This window comes from Ammospiza caudacuta, chromosome 1 (assembly GCF_027887145.1).
Source record: "Ammospiza caudacuta isolate bAmmCau1 chromosome 1, bAmmCau1.pri, whole genome shotgun sequence".
Classification (NCBI taxonomy): Eukaryota; Metazoa; Chordata; class Aves; order Passeriformes; family Passerellidae; genus Ammospiza; species Ammospiza caudacuta.
The window spans coordinates 143527180-143547289 of NC_080593.1; the positions used below are offsets into that span (position 1 = coordinate 143527180).

Sequence of the window (20110 nt, forward strand, 5' to 3'; positions counted from 1 at the left end):
TTTTCCCACAGTTCAAGCCTCATTTGTGTCCTAAAGCAGAATCACTTCTGCAGCTTTATCATGTTACAAAATAAACCCCTTCTTGATTTTTTAAAACCCTCAGTAGAAGCAAGAGCAACATACTTCACCACACAGGACACTGAACAGATCTGTCAAGATGGGTACATACAGAAACATTTTCACAACAACACTTGACATTGCAGTCAGACCAAAGCTTTATTTCTTCAAGATAGGGACCAAAGCAACAAAGAGGAGAAAAGGCATTTGCTCCTGTTTTTTTCTTCTAACTTAAGCATTGTTGATAACTTGCAAGAAGGCAGAGAGAACTTCCTCCCATCCCCTCTCTACTCCTGCTGGGGCCAACAGCTTTGGCATTTACACAGCCTTAGGAGCCAGGGCTTCCTCTCCCCAGGGCCACGAGAACAGCTCTCAGCTCCTCAGCAATGCTGCAGCTCCTGCTTTTCCCTGCACTGGCTGCCTGTGAGCCCTCAGCTCTTCCACCTGCCCCATGCACTCAAACATCCCCTGACTCCCTGTGGTTTTGTGCTCTGGAGCAAACACCATGAGTCTGACAGCAGCTCCCAGAGGGACAGCACAGAAATACAGCACCTTCACCACACCTCCAAAAGAACATCGTAACGGCAAATTAAGCAAGGGAGTTGGATTAAAAAAAAAAAGAAACAAAACTTCAATCACATCATGGCTGCTACAACAATGGCAAAATGAGGCCTGTTCCATTCCTTGCTAAAAGATGTTTAATCCTGAAGGAGGACAGAACACCAGTTTCCTGACTCTCATCATGAGACTTGGTTCACATTTGAGGAGGGGGATATGAAAGCAGAACATCCAAGGACCAAGTCTGCTTGCTTTAACCACTGCTAACAGATGCAGGTAGCATCTGCAGCATGAGAACAGTGGGGTTTTTTTCCAGCTTCCTCTTTCCTCTTCACACTTCACAGAAGATGATGTCTCCTCCTTCAATACCGCAGAGTGATTTATTGAACAGTCAGAAGCAGGATAAAGGGGAGATAGAGCCAGACAGCTGTCAATCCATAGAAACTGGCTCAAAAAATGGCTCCCTCCTCCCAGATCCCAGACATCCAACCCAAACCATTCCATGTTTCTATGTTTTTCTCAGTGCTTACCTACCATGCACCGATGGATTGTTTGTATCACACAAAAACAAGAAGAAATAAGACTAGAAAAATAGGGGAGAGACAGGAGAAGACATGGAAGGAATACCACAAACTCTATAAAGCTGTTGGTCTGCTGTCAGACATTTCATCACACAAAATGAGAAACATGTTTACACATTATCCAAAAAATAAATCTTACCTCAAAAAGTCTTATCTCAATGGTAACGGTCACCATTCTGATTTAGGACACTGAACTGACAGACACACAGAACACTGAGCTAAGCTCCCTCTTGGTGGCTTTCATCTCTCCTTTCCTCATCTCTTATCTAAAGTCAGCTAACATTCAAGAGCAGTTTTCCAGTCATCTGGCTTTCTATCAGTGTGATTATTGATTTATGTATATGGAAAGACAGTTAGAGACAGCTCACGTGTTCTGGGTAACACTTACACAATTTCAAAATGTCAAGAAACTCCCCACCCCAGCATTTATTTTGCTTGTCCCTGGGTTCACAGTTTTTAGGCAGGAGGGGAAGGACAAATTTCAACCTGCAGATTGAGAGCTGCTCAAAGCACACTTCTGACCCAGCTGGGAAGAGCCCAGTGCAGGAAGGGGAACCAGGAAAGGGAACCAGGAAGTCCTTGTACAAGCTCCCTATCATTGTTCCAAAGCCTGGTGGGGTTTGCACCTGGCCAAGTAAAACCCTTAGTGATGGCAGTGCTGCAGCTAGCAGTGCTGCGTGTTTCCATCAGAACAGTGATGAAACTCCTATGACAAGGTGGAGGTGGGAGAGCAACATGAGATACAGCTGCTAAAAAAGACAAACTGTCTTTCAGGAAAATTCCCTTTTTCTTCTCACTCATCTTTAGTTTTCTATGATTGCCAAGAACCCTTCCCCCCAAAAAAAACCCATGCCACTGTCTCAGTCTGATCAATAAAGTAAGGTTTAGGAGATTACAGGCTGTTTAAAAAAAAGGAAAAAAGAGGAAAAGTGCCAGAAAGGAAGAACAGTGAGAAACATTAATAGTTAGGGAACATTTACATAATGCCTTTTTTTAAATGATTCCAAAAGATTCTAGAAAATTTTACAGGTATCTGCACAAGTTATGTTAAGAGTGTCAGTGTTCCTAAAAAGAAAAAGTTAGCAGTAAGGGCTCTATTTTAAAACATGATTGACTTTGCACAAACAGTTTTAAGGCTTTTGTATAAGAACATTAGACAGCAGCTCCAGAACATGATTTAAATGACACATAGCAATTGTATCCTGCTACCCAAGAAGGTACCAGGAACACATTAGAGGGGCAGGATTATTACAGTAGAAAGTTCCATCTCTGTTCCATCTCTGTCAGTGAGCACAGCTCAGGAGGCTGTTAACAGTACAGTAGGAAGCAAGTTACCTTTCTTTGCTTTCTTCTGTAGCTTCAGTGTATCAGATGACTTCTTTTTAATCTCCTGGCGGGCTTTTTTGTATTCTAAAAAACACAATCTCTATTATCAATACAATCAATGCCAAAATGAGTGTTTTTCACAGAAAAGGCTACATTTAAAGACATTAGACTACAAATTTCTTGAGAACAGCTACCATTACACAAAGCAGCTTAGAACTCACATTTTGTAAAGCCTATACATTTGGCTTAATATAACATGTTAGGGTGTGAGCACATTCACATACCAAAATCCTTCCCAAATAAACAAAGCCTTTACAGAAATAACAACTGAGAACACAGTACAAAATTAGAGTGCTTTTCATTTCATCCACTCTCAGGAATGGAAAACAGAGATGACAGGTTTCTCAAAACATCTGTGTGCAAAAAACAGCAATCCAGAAATGGCAAGGCAGAGAATATCCTGTGATCCCTCTCCAGCATGAGAGTCAGGCAGAGGAAGAGGCTGCTAAAACTCTGCCCAAGGAAGGGTCACATTCCCAGCTCCTTCTGATGAAGTGGAGCACACTGCACTTGTCCTCATTTTCAGATGAGCTGTACATCCCAGGAGGCTTAAAATCCCAGAACAAAATATTCACCTCTAGTGCAGGAACACTAAAGGTACCACATATGAAAACTGATACTTAAAGAAAGAAAAGAAGATACAAGGCATGTATGCATGTATATACACGTACACATACACTTTAACAAAGCAGATCAGTGTTAGTACTTTTCTGTAGATGGAAAAACAGAAGCAGATTCATGGCAGGCACAAGAACTGTACTGAGGCCACCTGGACTCCCAACACTCAAGTCTGCCCAGTAAACCCTAAATCTCACTGCCACTTTGGCCTGGGTCACCCCTCCTGGCAATGACCCCATGTAATTCCTCTCTCCTGCTCACTACATGCTTAACACTCTGCAGCACAAGGCAGGAAGCTTTTCAAGAGCTGCTGATTCAACTCTTCTATTTGACCCCAGAAGGAAATCCTCTTTTGGAGGTCAAGCCCACTCCCTCCTATCAGTTTCCATGGTGCTGCTGTTTCTTTCAGAAATAGTAAAAGTCTAAAATTTTCAAGGGTCAGTCAGTGGTGAACTGCAAGCTGCTTGCAGCACCTGTGCTAGAGGGCCAGCATTCCCAGCACAAAGGCATCTACCAGCACAAAGGCATCTACCAGCACGAGTTTGCTGTGCAAGACTTGGCTGCCTGCAGCTCAGTCCCCCAGGAAAGGGGGCCCACCCTCTGGACCATCATCAGCCCTGCAGCCCAGGGCACCCCATGTCCCACAGCAGAGCTCTCCTGCCCCACAGAGCACTCTCTGTGTGGTATCAGGTACAAAATAACAATGCTCAGTGCTCTGCAGGGCTGTGCACTCTCTGGGGACGCTCTGGCTGAGGCATAACATGATCTTACAAGCTGCTTTTAACAACACCCCAGGGGTTTGCAGGGATACATGTGGCATCCCAAATCCTCAGCTCATACAGGGAGAGTGGGCTAACAGAGTTAAACCCAGTCACGGCTTCTCAGTCTAGGAAAACAACCCACCCCTGGGTCCAGCAAACTAAACCTTCAAAATGCATGCAGCAAGGGTTACATTTTTGTTAGGCACTCTGGGGAGAGGAGTGTTTCAGAAGAGAAAAACTGCTATACATATTTAAGCATGTCATTCAGTTCTCCAGTACAAACATGAAAAGAGGAAGCAAAACTGATATTACAATCTTACTCCTATTAAAGAATTCTTCCTCTGTAACTACCTTTTGCATGGTCTTTATCCAGCTGATTGGCCACTTTCTTCCACTCTTCCATCTGTTCTTGAAGTGGGTTTATCAGACAGTCAATTAAAGCACTAATTTTGTTGAAAAAACACAAAGAGCAATCAAATCCTGCAGATGCCCTTATTCTTACAGAGAGAGCCAAGGTCAATACTGGAGTATTTTTACTTTTTGCTGTGACAGCTACCAGTGTCACAGTGTAAATATCAGAACATAAAATTGTTTACACTAGAGAAAGCAAAAGAAAAAAGTAGATTAAAAAAAATCAAAAATCTACATCACAAGATAACCAGAATTACAAAAGCTCCAGACAGAGAGGAACAGAGAATAAAGCAGAGGAGTGACCTGAAACAGTTCAGAGTAAACAGATCCTACTCAACTGTCACACAATTCAAATGGAAACTCTGGAGACCAGAAAGGTTCATGCAGCCATGGAGATTATAAACTCAAATAGCACATGTATATACACAAGAAGACAGAGCAGCTGTACAAAAGAACAATGTCCTGCCCACTGATGTGCCTCACCTCACACTGGTGGAGTCCAGCACCAGTAATGCTCCACTAATTAACGAGACTGGGATCAAAACATTTAAACAGCTAACTCTGTGGTAACTGGAGACCAAAATTGTCTCCTCATGGCCAATTTCATAAATACCTTTATTTTAAAGTAATCACAGCATAATCATAGAATGTCCTGGATTGGAAGGGACTTCAAGGGTCATCTGGTTCCAACCACCCTGTCACGGTCAAGGACACTTTTCACTAGACCAGGCTGATTATACCATCCAACCTGGCTTTGAACACTTTCAGTGAGTGGGGGGGGAAAGGGAATAAACATAGCAAGTCATTAGGCAAATGGTGAAGCATCATTTTTGTTCACCTAAGGTCATGTATAATTTTTAAGTCTGGTTAAAAAAGGCATATATGCAAACTACTACTAACTACTGAAGTAGGTTGTTTTTGTACAGCCCAGGTTGCACATGAGTTAATGTTCTCTCATTACCTCTGCAGTCTAAATTCAACTGCAAAAACAGGATGAGAGAATTTGCATTACCTATACTGCTCTGCTGAAGGTTTTTCCCTTGGCCACAATGTATCTGGGCTCTGCAGTAAGCTGAGGAAGCAGCACAATTGCTGCTGCTGCTTGTTTAAAACCCAGTGACAAAGCTTAAAGTCCTGAAACAAAGGCAGGTCAGTTGGTCACATCAGCAGCCGCCTGCTCAGCACTGAGCCACAGGGACTGACAGTGGGAATCTGCAGCATTCAGAGGTGATCTGAGGTGAACTGGCCCAGCCCCATAAACGTGCAGTGAAACCCAGCATGTTCACAGCTCCTGATGTGCTGCAGGGAAAAAACAACTGCTGCTCTCAGGGACAGGGGCAGAGGTCAGCTGAGAAGCCAGCGCTGATGAACAGCTTTAGATGCTCCCCAGCAGCACATGAAGGAGGAACCTCCAGTGCTGGGCCAGCTATGGAGCCACTCACCTTGAGAACTGCCTGAGTTTGGACTCTATACTTCTGTGCCTCATACACATCCTGGTGAGAGCAGACCCAATCTCTCTGGTACCACCTGAAAAACACAAACCAAAAGGCAGGTGAGACCCCTGGTGAGATTCCTGCTTGTGGCGTAGAGGCATAACAACCAGGAGGGGGGTGCCAAGCCTTCCAGAGCAATTGTAAAACAGATTATTAATATGTGTATAATCAACTAGGCTATTAACAGGGCAGATCTCAGAGGTATCTGCCATCCCTGGAAGAGATTAATTCCTGTGCACCTAGAGACCAGAACCGAGCAACCAAACAATTAAAACACAGTTCTTCCAGGAGCCTCAACCCTGCAGCACAAGACTTGAAAGAAAAGGGTTTGAGATGTCAAAAGCCAAGAAGCACAGCTGTCAAGGGAGTGGGCATCTGTGAACAAATTACTTCCACATTTTAGAACCAGACCATGGGGATTCGATGAAATTTTCCCGTCTCGGGATTCTTTAGACCCAGCGCCTCAGGAGGGTTCGGCGGCCGCAGAGCCCGGCCCGGGCCCCGCCGTGATCCCGACATCGCCAGCAAGGTGGCGCCCTTGGCCGCCGGGCGGGACCAAACCCCGCGGGCCGAGGGCTCCGCCCGCTCCCGCCGAGCCCTCCCTGCTCCCGACAGAGCCGAAAACAGCCTTCCCTGCTCCCCACACAGCCCAGAACAGCCTTCCCTGCTCCCCACACAGCCCAGAACAGCCTTCCCTGCTCCCGACAGAGCCGAAAACAGCCTTCCCTGCTCCCCACACAGCCCAGAACAGCCTTCCCTGCTCCCCACACAGCCCAGAACAGCCTTCCCTGCTCCCAGCTCAGCCCTTCTCTCCCCTCTGCCACCGGCCACACCGGCTCCGAGCAGCTCATTCCATCTCCACAGAACTTTGTTTTGGTTAGTGCCAGTTTTGGTACTTGCTTAGTTCCCATTTGCACCTTAAATCTACTATTTCAGGACACAAACATCAACCTTCTAATGAACTGTTTCCGAGGTGCAGTGCTCTCTGGAACAGTGAAATGTATCAGCATCTATTTAGAAGTCTTACTTGATTATTAAAATAACCTTAGACTTTTATCATGGAGCAAAATCTTCCCTAGGCCTTAAAAACAGTGTTGTTCAAGTAAAACAAAAATCTTCCTAAGAAACTTGAATATTTTTGATAATTTTTAATTTTTTAAAAATGAAATCAAGTCACCATCTTCCTGCATTCTTGCAGAATTAAATCCTGTGCCCACGAAATGGCTCTGGAACAAAGACACTAAATAACTGGAACAAATTGTGGCTATTTGGTATTGTTCAAAAAGATAAACATAAAGTCCTTTGTCACTTGCCTGATTAATCATGTTTTTAGAAAGAGCTTTTGAAATAATATTATTTGGTAACATCAAAGAGCTGTAGCCTCATTGACTACAGGTGGGAAAAGCACACGGACTCCAGGCTGGATCTGTACCCAGCTCTTCCAGTGATGCTGCACTTGCACAAGCTGAGACAGACTCCAGAAACTCAAAAAAGCAACAGAGAAGACGGGGAGAGGTGTAAGAGACAGAAAGCAAGAGGAGAAAGGGGACAGCACCCACAAAGAGTGGATTTCTGTCCCAAAACATTCTTCTCTAGATCCACTGCCTAATAAAAGCAATTTTATTTCAGAGGCTAATGTGGTATACAATTGCAATGGCAGAGAAGAAATGAACCAAAAATTTCCCTGGCTACCAGCACTGAGTTTAAGCAATAGGTAGATTTTTAAGGTTGAAAACTCACTGAAACACTGGAATATTAAGGACCATCAATGGTTAAGTGGCACTGCTTTCCTAAGTCTGTTATATGACAAAAAGAAGGGTTGTATCAGAACAATAAAAAGGAAACTGTGTGTTTGGCGAGACTAGGAAACAAGGGTCAGTTATTGTTAACATTAAATTCCAAGGTAACAGAATTTTAACTGAAACACAATCAACCAAAGTATAAATATATCCCCTCAACACATGTACATATGGATGGGCAAGGTCAGAACAGCCAAACAAAGTTCAGAGTGCAAAAAAAAAAACCACCAAAAAACCCCCAAAAAACAACCAAACCAAAAACCCTCAACAAAATAAATTAAGCCTGGAATAAAGAGGTTTTTCCAGGGGAAAAAACCAAACACAACTGGTTGGTGATGAGTGGGCTACTGGTTCTTCCCACCTTTTGAAACTTCATGTTATCCTTAAATGTTTACAAGAACATCAAACGATGAGGTGTTAATTTTATTCTGTGAATGAAAACTACTCTAATGAAGTGAAGGTAAAAGGAAAAGAAATGGTTCTGAGAAATCTTTGATGTCCCTTCTGGAAACAAGGTGTTGCTGAAGATGGATTGAGGATTCTGCTTGGGAAGAAGAATGAGGGGGGCTGCTCAGAAGTCTGGGAGAGCTGAGCCAGCTCTGCTTGGACAGCAGGGACACAGGGAGGGGTGCAGGGAGTGGGTCAGGGCTGGCAAGGATCACCAGACTGAACAAAGGACAGTGCCAGCCCATCCTGTCCCACACCTGAATCCCACTGCTTCTCCTCAATGTATGACTGACTGACTCCAAAGCACTGGAGTTGAACAGAGCTTTACTTCCCCGTTCCCAATTATATTAACTGTCAAGGATACAAATGCTTCCTGAGAAAGTAAAAAAAAAAAATTAAATACAAGCCTCTCACCACCCCTTGATTTATGGAGCTGGAGGACCATGGCCATCACCAATGCATTCAGCTGTTCTTCCAGGAACACCCACAGTGCAAAGGGCTCATCTCAGCTTTCAGCAGGCTGTTGTAGGGCTGGTTCCCACAGCAGAACTGCACTGATGCTCCTGTCCCCAAAGGTCTGGGATCAGCTGGCTACACAAACTGCAGAGGGAACCATTTTGTACCACTGCAGTGGTTTGAAAATATCCAAATGTAACAAAGGATGGTAATTTGGATTTGTTTCTTTTATCCAATATCAGCTGCAGTGAACAAGACTGATTTATGCTTTATACAAATTATAGTTTGATGAGTAGTTTACTCACAGCCAGAGTAGGCAGCCAAGATGTGCACTCTGCACACAGGGATGGGCCCTACAAGCAGCATTAATGTCTGTGCTATGCACCTGAGCAATCAAAGTCTAGGAACAAGGTTACTGCAGTGGGCAATGCCACAGTCACACAACACCTGCTTCACCTTCCAGATTCATTTATGGTTTATCTTTTCAAAACCTGCTCCATAAATGACCAATTGCCTACTGACCCAAGGATGGAACCATGAGCCAGGCAGACAGATGACCAGTGGAGATACTTCCTTTTCAGTGCTGCCAACCCCCAGATGTGGTGGCAAAAAGAGCATCTGGCAGAGAAGTGTGTCAGGGACACACCAAATGCACTGTCCACCTCCACTCATAAGCAGGTCCCTGGAAGAAAGTCAAGACATCCTCCAGCAGCTGTGACTTCCCAAACAGAAATACTGAGGCCACACTAGCAAACCTCCACCAAACCATCAATATGTTGGTGGGTAACATGGGCTCCATTCACTGCCCTGCAGCTCTGCAAGTCAAACTGCTGTGCCCTGGGCTCTCAGTTTATACAATGAGGCTGTGAATCATCTGCTTCTCTGACATATTATAATAATTCATCCAGTAAGGCAAACAATGCCTGGGAACAGTGTAAAGTAATACTTGGAAACCGGAGATGAGAGCTGTATTCATCAGAATTCCCACTCAGAGAAAGTGGCTTAACAAAATGCTCCTGTCAAATTTGATTAGAAAGAGGGTGATAACATCAGCCTTACTTCTCATAAGTAAAAGGCAGTTCTGGTAGGCAAAACGTGCCTTCACTCTCACCTTCCCTGCCTTTCCCTTTCCAGCCTAAGCCTGTAAAAGACCACAAAGTTTTTTCATGTGAGATAATTAAACAAAAGTCTGTGGACCACAACACTACAATGAGTCCACTATAAAGGGCATAAATTATTTATTTAGATGCTTGATTGTCATTCAACATCACAGAGAGACAACAGGAAGAGATTGTAGGAAAGAGACTCAATTGTTTTATGGAAGTCATTATGTTTGTACTTAATCATGATCATATATCAAGGAAATCATTATTTGCTGAAATGTGCAGCTGTACAACTTCATGGCCTCTATAAACTCCAAACAACTGGCTACAATCAACCTCTTATCTTCCACTTCTCACTTCACTCTTGAGCAACTCCAGCACCCTCAAAAGATGCTGCCTTTCAGGAAGTGCCTTTGAGGTTCCAACTTACTAATGAGCTCACCTTTATCTTCAAGGCCATAGTCCAAATGTGCCAGCCACTCCCCTCTTTCCCAAAAGGGAGAGAATGATGAAAAGTGGCTGTAATATTTTTGTAATTTGGAAGTTATCAGAAGAGGCTTCCATTTCTGAGTAAAGATTAAAGCAGGAGAAGAATGGGGGCTGGATTATTAAATGCAGTTCTGAACATGGAGGCTATGACAAATGACTAACAGTAGGACATTTTAAACTAATGGCCATTTACCCAGCCCTTATCCAAGCTCATGCTGCTAGAAGAGCAAGCAGTTTCCATCACTGATTACATGGGACACAGACCTTGATCTTGCTGAACTTTTTTATACAGATGCCTCCATGAAACTCAAGGATGACAGGATGAGTTCCAGGGTGTTACAGCAAACAGAGAAAAAAGGACAGCTTTTGCTTAAAACTGACAAGTACAGCTATTACTACTGGGATAGAAATCTTAAAGTGGAGCTATAGCAGCTCTCTGTGTTCAGGATGTCAACAGTCTCCAGGTAAGGCTTGCAAGTTGGAAAAACACATCAAAAACTGCAGACAGACAGACAGATGTTGTTCAGCATCCACCAGGCAGGAAAATAAAACAGGGCACCCTTATTCCTACAGCTGTGAGCCCTTCTGAGCAGCCCTTGGTAAAGTCTCTCAAAGCTGCTGCTCAAAATGAGAAAAAAAAATCCTGATGCTTTAAAAAAAAATTAATTTAGACATCTCTCAGTGAAGACTGGATCAACAAATGCAGATTCAAGGTCAAACTCACCTATGAATTTTAGATTAACCAAATTTAATAAAACAGCTCTGGCAGGCCACTGTCATATACTGCACCTCTGCAGTTGTCATTGCAAAGGAACAGATTGCTTGCAATGTTTGGTCCAGTGCCCTTTTGGGCAAATAATTACTTGGAAAACATATTTACAGAGGCCTGCTATGAAGTTCTCTGTCACATTTGCCAGAGCCCCACACAGTCCAGCTGAGAGGAAAATGCAGGGGATGGCTTATTTTCTCATTTGCAGAAGAAACTAACATTGTTCATGGATGGGACTAGCAGGATCTCAAACTGCATTGTCATTGACCTTAGATGACAAAGGAGCTGAGAAGAGTGGCAGTGGCAGTTAGTTAAAGCAGCAAAGAAGCCAAAGGAACAGGAAACCTGAGCCACCCCTAGCCCACAGCCGGTTCTGGTGACCACCAGCTTTGGGAAGCCTTTGTAACAGACTGTGACCATGTTCCAGTCACTTTGGTAAAGAATATGCAAGAAAGCTCTTGTGACTTCTTCTGAGCTTGCTTATTCCTTCAGTGAGCAACATTTTTGCTTACTTTAGCTGTTCTAGCTTAGCACTGGGCAAAATCCTCGCACCATGGGAGTCAGCACTAGCCCTGCCATTACAGAAGCAGGGTCAGAAGTTCACCCACGCACACACAGGTCAGTGCACAGTCCATCCTGCACAGAAATATGGTCATGAACTAGCCCTGCTATCATCTCTGGACACTTTGGCTTTAGTCAGCCTTCAGTGCATGCAAAGCTCACCACAGCCCATCAAAGAGGATGTCACACACACAGGTGGACAGAAGTGCTTTGGCAAGGTTTGAGTTATCATAGGATGCATCAGTTCAATTTCTGAGAAAGTAAGTCTGTCATTGATTCACTAACTTGTAAGGAGACACAAAATGCATCACTGAACCATGACATCCTGTCAGAGAGCAGAAGTCCAGGCAGAAGTGTTTCCCAGGAACAAAATGCTCAAGTTGAGGTGTTTGTGCCAGGAGTGCAGACTGGCTTGCTCCCTCCTCCTCTCCCTTTCATAAACAGTGTTGCCAGCACAGTCAGAATTTTGCTTCTGGCGATTTCTTGCAAGAATTAATATCCATCCCTCCTAACAGGTGCCTGTTGCTCATTTTTATGAACCTAGAATTCTGCATCAACTTCTTAATACCACAAAACCAAAGTGAGATTAAAACCAGATTTGTTTATAAGAGCAAATGCCACAATTGTGGTTTCCATTATTTACATTTTATTATTTAGAAAACAAATAGTTTCAATACTGAAAACATACAGGGTCTGTTAAATATCTGTACTCACAATCAAGCTGTCCACTAATATTGCCCATACCTTTTCCTCATTTCTTTTCAGACTTATAGAGAAATGTATTTCCAGAAACAGTCTACGCATAGCTCAGTAAACCTTACAGTCTTAATCTGAGCAGATCCAATTGCTTTGCTCCAGCTGCTACACCCATCAATGGCTCAAGGAAAGCAGGCACCAAGCTGGTGCTCTCAATGAAAACCAGAACAGGCTAATAAAAAGAACTCTGTAAGGAAAACAATTCCTGAAGCTGAAAAACACAAGCCAGGCCTGTGTGCTAATCTGGAGTAACCCCTCACCTGTGCAGAACCCCGAGGCTGAGCTGCCAGCCAAGGGGCAGGGAAAGGCAGCTCCAGCAGCCAGGGACACTCTCTGCACTGAGGCCACACTGCACTGCCTGCTCCAGACGGTGGGAAGATGGAGATCAGGTTCAGGTCTATTTGTATAGCCAGACCCATTGATCTCCATACCTCCATGAATCTGGCTCTAAATGAACACTCAGTGTCAGCCCAATGTGTGAAGAAGGCAGGAACTCAAGATGCTTCTGTTCTTTTGAAGTGCAGGCTTTATTGTGCCTGGGCCCAGCCATGAACTGCGATGCAATCTGATTAGATCAGAGCAATATTCAGTGAGGGGAAGGGATAACACACTTACAGCAAATGCCTTGGAACACCAACTGCAATTCCACTGCACACATGGCAAAACACACACTGCTGATTTTGAACTGGCAACTCCCACAGAGGCTCTAAAAAGCCTACAAGGTCTTTCTCCCCTTTATGTTTAGTTACTGGCCTCACAAACACCTGTGGCCTCAAAAGCCCCTTAACTCAGGTCTCCCAACCACCTGTGCTGCTGATCCCAATCCAGCAAGGATTTCAGCTACCACCAAATGGCTGCTGCCTCTTAAGCACAAGATCAAGCACCGCCAGGACAAGCAGGTGCAAAAAGCAGAAGAAAAGTTTATTTTTAAATCCAAGTCAGCAGATCTAATTGAAACCCCACAGCAAGCAGATCTGCAAAATAAGGCAGTGCTATTTTTACATGCTGTCACTTCTTCCAGCAGAGCACACTTCCTTACTGAACTGAGGAAAAGATCATGAGGGTACAAAGGGAGGTAAAAATCATTCAAACCACCTTAAGAAATTATCAGTTCAAGATATTTTGGAGAATGCCTATTATTTCTTCAGTTAGTTATACAGAGATAAATAATCATCAACCCATCAAAAGGCTCAATGCACACCTAAACATTGAGTGCAACATCTCAGGCCCTGGGTGCAAGGGAAAGCTCTGTCCCTGCCCCAGGTATTCAGGGACATGGTTTCCTCTCCTGGGGCAATCTCGTGCCTTTACTCAGGGTTAATAATCTCTAACTGCAACTCATCCATACAAGGGGTATGGTGCTGCTTCAAAAGGCCATACATTCTCTTTTTGGTACTTTCTCAAGGCAGCTGCTCTGTGTGCTCCAAAGGCCACTTAAAAATCATCCCAAATATGTATTGAAATACCCATTATTCAACTTCATCTCCACTGATTTATTTACTATGACTCCAAGCTCATTTCAACATGGCTTGGTAAAAGAGATTAAAACCACACTGATTTTGCAGACTTCTCCTCTAAACCCCAAGAGACTCTGCAGCAGTCCCATGGAGAACCTGTACACCTTTTTAATCAAGTGACAGATAGCAAGAGGGTAGCAGGAACCCAGGGCACTGGTGTTTAGTTATCCAGATTGCCTCAAAGCTCCTGTTGCCTGGTATAATAAAGACAGTTGTGCTGTTTGTCAGGTCAGCTCTCAAAGAGTTAACCAGTTTTGTCCTCAATGATAGGCTGCTTTTATTTTAAATTTGACTGCATCCCACTTCAGCTTCCTCAGCCTTACTAAAATATAATGAATTTTCACAAAGGCAAAGGAGAATGTCACTGCATGGGTTTGACACCAGCTGGCTGCATGAGCCTGCAGTACAAAGAAATTTGATACACAACAGTGAACCCAGCTTAAAAAAAAGATATATTCCACCTGTTACAGAAAGTGAAATGAGGACAGCCATCTCTAAGCAGAGAAACTGGAGGTCTCTGTGCTTTTGGCCTGAAACTCAGTAAACACATGTTCTTAAAAACACAGCAAACTCTGAACCTTTGTATTTAGAAAAAGAACATTTTCTCCTTGTAAGCAGCAAGTGAAGTTCACAGATGGCTGCATGCAGAGGTGAGACATCTTACAAGCACAGGGCTGGGCTCACCAGATCTTTGGCTGCTTTGAATGCACGGATTCACATGCTCTGCAGGCAAACTCCTGTTTATCCCGTGAATCCTTCCAAATAATCTGTGCTGTCAGGTTTAAGCAGGCACACTCCTTTAAAGTGTGCCTGCTTAAACCATGAAGAGTGCAGCAGGAGAAAAGCTTTGATTCTCTGAGCCACAAAAAGGCACATCTTGCAGAAAAGCTGAAATGAAGCTGCCCTGGTGTCCAGCATGACCAGCACAGAGTACAGCAGACACTCAGCAGCACTGATGGCACACCAACACCAGGGATGTGCTTATCCCTTGCTGTGAGGGCACAATAACTGCATTTCCTCTGGCACACAAGCTCTGCTGAGCTGCAGTGAGCACACCTCAACCCCTGGAACAGCAGATGCACCTGACCTGGCTGGACTTGCCTGCTGTGACCCACACAGCAGGTCTGTAGGACTGGGCAGGAAGGCCAAGCTTTGAAATGTCCCTCCATCACCCTTAGTAGTGAGGACAACTGCTTCAGAAAGCTATGACCTGAATCAATGAGAAAGACTAGAAATCAAAGGCAGAAGAAAAGCAAAGATTAATTAAGAACAGGGCTTTACAAATCTTCAAATTTCAACTTTGAAAGAGGAACAGAAACTATCCTTCTCCATGGCTTTATCCACTCTCTCACTGCAGTGCAGAACACCTTTAGAACCCCCTCTCACTGAACAGCCCCCAGGCAGAGGAGCAGGAGGGTATTCACATCTTACACAAACATTTAGAGCACTATTACCATTCTAGCCAAGTCCTTCTCATCTCATAGTCCCTGATGATCAGACCAGCTGGGGCTGGGCAGCTTTAAATAAGGCTGCAACCCACACCCAGAGTGCTGCTGAGGCTTCAGCAGCAGCATGTAAACCTAAATTAACACTTTCCTAGGGGATGCCCCCCTTTCCAAAGGAGGGAGTCTCTGCTCCCCTCCAAACACTGATGTAACACCTTTGGTTGTTAGTCCTTCCTTTCAGCATCTCACTCAGGAAAAATCAGAGAGACAAGACTGGGGGTGACCTTGGGGGACTGCCTGGTCTGCTCAATGCACACTAAAAGCAGGGCCAACTTCCATGAGGTTCCTGGGGGTCTGTCCACTCCAGCTTTTGAGCATCTCTATGGGTAGAGATTCCTGGGCTTCTCTTCCAGTTGCTGGTTAGTGCCACTGTGAAAATTAGTTTCTTTACCTAAAATCCAGAGTCCACTGTCCCAGCAGCTCAAACAGTTTTCCAAGCAGCCCTGGCACTGTTTTGTCAACATAACACAGCAAATATATGTGGAAAGTGTTTATTTGTTTTATGCAATTAAAAGCTTTGACATCAAAGGAATGTGAACACCCACCATAAATACACAAACCAGCATTGTCACAGCCCAGTATATGAAAAAATGAAGTCTGTGGCATTTTGAAAATGACACAAAACCAATTAAAGTTTACCTACAAAAGCAGCCAGCCCAACTGCTAACTCGCTTCATTTCTTCAGGTTTCTCAAAAAAAGAATGAACAGTGCTTTACAATTAAGTTGATTTCAGCAGAGAAACATTCATCTGGTCATTTGACATCCCTGGTAATGCAGGAAATCCATCTAAACTTCAACTCCTCACATGCTCTGGTGCTCCCTTGTTCTTCTAACAGACCTCATCAGCCTGCACCTCCAGAACAGCTGGCTGTGCCCTACAGCCATTCATTTGGCCATTAAAGACAAGACTAGGTGCCAAATTTGCATGGAGGATTTCTGACCTAGGCTTTAAGCACTGTAATGCACAGGACTAGCATATAAATTACAAGTGTAGATAAAGTGCTCAGAAAGGGTCACCTCCTATTCAGAATTTATGAACTGTGTTCCCCCAGAGACTGCCCTGATTTAGCACCATGTACCCACATTCCAATATTTCAGTGTGATATTGCTACATGAAAGGTTCCCCCTTACTTGCATCCTGCTCAGCCATGTGAAGCAGGATCAATTCCACCAGCTCTTGTCCCAAAGACAGCCAGCCTGAGGACAGGTCACTCAGAAATTGCACACACAAACATGCACACAGTCACAGCCTGTCTGAGGAAACCCACTTTTGTATTGCTGTGCTGGACATGCTGAGAATAGTCTTGGATCACTCAACTCTTGCCATGTGGTCTCAAATGCAGTTTGTAACACGAAGAGCCAACAGAGATGATGACATTTCAGTCTGCTAACCAAAGTGAGAGCCCCCAGGTTTTGGAAGCTTTCACTTTTGGGCTTTATTCCCAAATCACCAAGTGTAAGCTTGACTCAAATCCACCTGCTGCTACCAGCATGGTCAGATCAGTCCTAGACTGAAAGGTTGAAATCTTGCAAGGCAATGGAAAATACAGGCTGCAGTGTAAGGATGCAACTGCTCTGAAAAGGTGTGCAGGGAAAAGGGAGTTACTGAACTGCCTGCCTTCCCCTCATGGCTAGGCAGTAATGCTTTAAGGCCCTGACTCATGAGCAGTGTTTTTCAAGACAATGGTGTGTACCTACTACAAGTCCACAGGCTGTGCATAGCCCAGGCTGCAACACAGCAGTGTTGAAATCCTTGCAACGAAATGTGCTACAGAGCAAAGCATTTGTCACTTTATACCCAGCAACCTCCATGTGAACTGCTCAACAACACTCCTGTGCCTGTATTTAGCATCTGCATTGAGAAGTAATTTATGGTTTTATTCAAGGAGAACTTCTTGAAGAGGGCAAAGGTGCCTCAAATTGTTTTCCCCAGAGTAAAGCGCATCAGCAGACAGTTCCTCAGGAGCAGCTAACACCCAGTGTTAATAACACAATGCCATTCTGGTTTCTTGACAGTCTCCTGGGGATTGCAGGGTCAACACAGGACAAACTTTTGCAAATTTAAAGTTGCAGTTAAAAAGAAAAACACATATACTTTTCACATTATTTATAGACTAGACACAACTTGTTCCAGAAAGATATCAATGTGTTTCTTCTTTTTGTACAAATATCCACCAACCAACTTAACCATGCTGGACAGCCAAACACTTATACTGGTAACTAGTTTTGCTACCACAACATGCCAAAGTGAAAAGGAACCTTAATAATGTGACAGAAGCAAGACTTAAAATATTATTTTTTTTAATGTGCTCATTTTTCATGTGGTCAACTTCTGCAGTTATGCTCTGGTAAGCGTGTCGTATCATCACTCTTAATGGACTTCCAATGCAACAGCAGTTTCTGATTTATTCCTCCCCACCCCACATCCTCTTCAGAGTCCATTTCTATTTCAAGCATCAGTACCCAATGCCTGCAACATCTGCAGGTTGCCAAGCCAGTCTAGCTATGGAAAAATGGATACAAACCACTTGCTAACAGAAGAAAATACACTCTGCACTGCAAACTGGCTAGCTTGTTTTTTCCATCTATCTATAAATAGGGCAATGACAACTGCTAATTAAAACTGACAGGTTCAAATGGTGCAATGCTGTAATCACAGTATGACATGTGTAAGTCTCTAAACATGTATTAAAAAATGAGGCTAAAAAGCCCTCCAACCCAAATGCTGTAAATGAATAAGCACTCACAGCTTTTTACACTGCATTAAGGAGAACAGAGAGCTGCTGACAGGGGCTTCCCTGCACAGAAGGCACAAGGTATGCACCAGGAAGCACAGAAAACACAGACCATGAGATCTGCTGTTCCATGGTACTAAAGCCACGCTCTCCCCAGGCTCCTGAGGAGCCCTTGGGCTGCTGGAGTGTCTGGAGTGACGTGAGCTGGCAGAAACTGCAATGCAGCACTTGCACGGGCCACGAGCATCCCTGGATTCCTCTTCTGCATCAGCACTGCCACTCATGCTGAGTGAACTCAAGGGCATGCCTTCCACAGAAATCACTGCCACATTCAATCTGTCCAGCTGCAATCCATCTCAGATACAACTGCTTGCAATAGGCATTAGCCTAGATTTTTTTGAAGTTTGTTTAAAGTAGGAAAATTAATGATTCAATTAAAAAGGTAGCCCCCAAAGAACTGGTTTTTGAAACGGGAGTAACGACAGTATAATTGGGTCTTGATGTAAGGAGTATTTCTCTGCTTAAGAAAAAACTCTGGCCAAAGTAAGTAGTTAGTCTCATTAATCTGGCATTCCCAACAGGATCAAAAGGCCATGAAAGGAATGGCTTGCAGGTCAGATGATAATAAAAGAAGCAAAAGGTACCTCAGTTGTCAACCTAGGATAAATCACCAGTATTCACTGGGCATGCATTATTTTCCTCTATGCAAGATATGGCAAAACCCTATGGCAGCAGAGGTGGGAAGCACTAAAAAATCCTGTGGCAGACTCCTGAATTATAAACATTAGTAAGAACAGAATCACATTGAAGGAACTCCAGTTTATCTATTAAGAAAGCTTTATAGCAGGACTGCTAAAATGCAGGTGAGCTAAGGGGAGATTTAGGCATGAAACAACTAAAAAATATATTGAGCTGCAAAGAAAGACATGGCAAGTTATCTGCTATGAAAACAAAAGTAAACCTAATACTAATAAGCACTTAAGAGTGTGATTTAAGAAAAAACAGGTATAAATCAGCATCAGCAATTACCCATCCAATGACTGCCCCTTACTAGAGGCAGCTCTTGCAAGTCCAATCAGCAGTCACAACGGGCAGGAAGAGGGAGCAGATCCTCAAGGACACTTTTTTCTACCTATAACCAAATCTGTGAAGACTCCATTTTAAACTTAGAGTGCATGGAGAACATGGTATGATACAGCTTCCTTTGAAGTTTGACTGCCTTTTGCAAAAGGAAGAATAAACAACATCTGAAGAAATCAGCTTGCAAAAAAACAGTGAGGAGACTTTCCAGCAGAAGCTGTTTTCTGAGAGGGCACCCCCTTCCTTCAGCCTGTTCCCTGTCTGGAGTCACCCCCACAGAGTAACATGGACAGGTGCTCCTCAGCCAAATGTAGCTGTTGACTATTGAAAATGCACTTTTGCTTTGAGGTGTTGTTAACAGAGTTGCACTGGACACATTTCCAAAAACTTCAATGCTATCAGGCTTTGTCAGGGTGAAACACTGATCTGTTTCTAAACTGGGTGTACCTCAAATGCTTGAGGCAGGACAAGCACCCACCTCAGTAATCTCTCTGCCAAGGCACACCTCAAGGAAAAATATTCTGAGACAAGCATGCAAATACAGAAGGTACAATCTGCTCATTTAAAAATATACCCGCCATCAATTTATTCTGCCATCTGTTAGTGAGGCCAAAGGTCAATCCAAAATCTGCACGAGCCAGCAGCCCTCACAAGTGAGGGCCCTTTTCCCTACAGCCAGCAGCACACCTTTGATGGGCTCAGGACTCAAGCCAGCTCTTTGGCCAAAGTGACGTGGTGCACTTCGACCAAGGCTGGCCAGGGACAGCCTCAGCCACAATGCAAACCCAGGCACAAATGGGGATCTCTGGATGTACAGCAGGATGATGTTATCCACCCTATTCCTTTAGAAGTTTTGGGCCCTTCTGTCTCTATGTTACATCAATGTCTCCCAACAGAAGTTCTGCAGCCCTGGAAAAGGCCACCAGGGCATCCAAGGATCCCTCCTAAAAATATGAACAGATGAGGACACCCAGTAGAAAGATGGGCACAGAGACAGAAACCAACACAGAGCATCTCCCAACACCTC

General features: G+C 44.0%; 1 protein-coding gene across 9 annotated transcripts in view; it reads right to left on the reverse strand.

Annotated features, from left to right (window-relative positions):
• MTSS1 (MTSS I-BAR domain containing 1) overlaps positions 1-20110 on the reverse strand; it is a 124985-nt gene that overhangs the window by 28600 nt on the left and 76275 nt on the right. For all 9 annotated transcript variants that reach the window (XM_058803137.1, XM_058803166.1, XM_058803108.1 and 6 more), the window contains exons 4-6: positions 5815-5899; positions 4313-4404; positions 2532-2606 (exon numbers count right to left, since the gene is read on the reverse strand). In XM_058803137.1, the coding sequence (XP_058659120.1) occupies positions 2532-2606; positions 4313-4404; positions 5815-5899 (252 nt within the window). The remainder of the gene's footprint in view (positions 1-2531; positions 2607-4312; positions 4405-5814; positions 5900-20110) is intronic.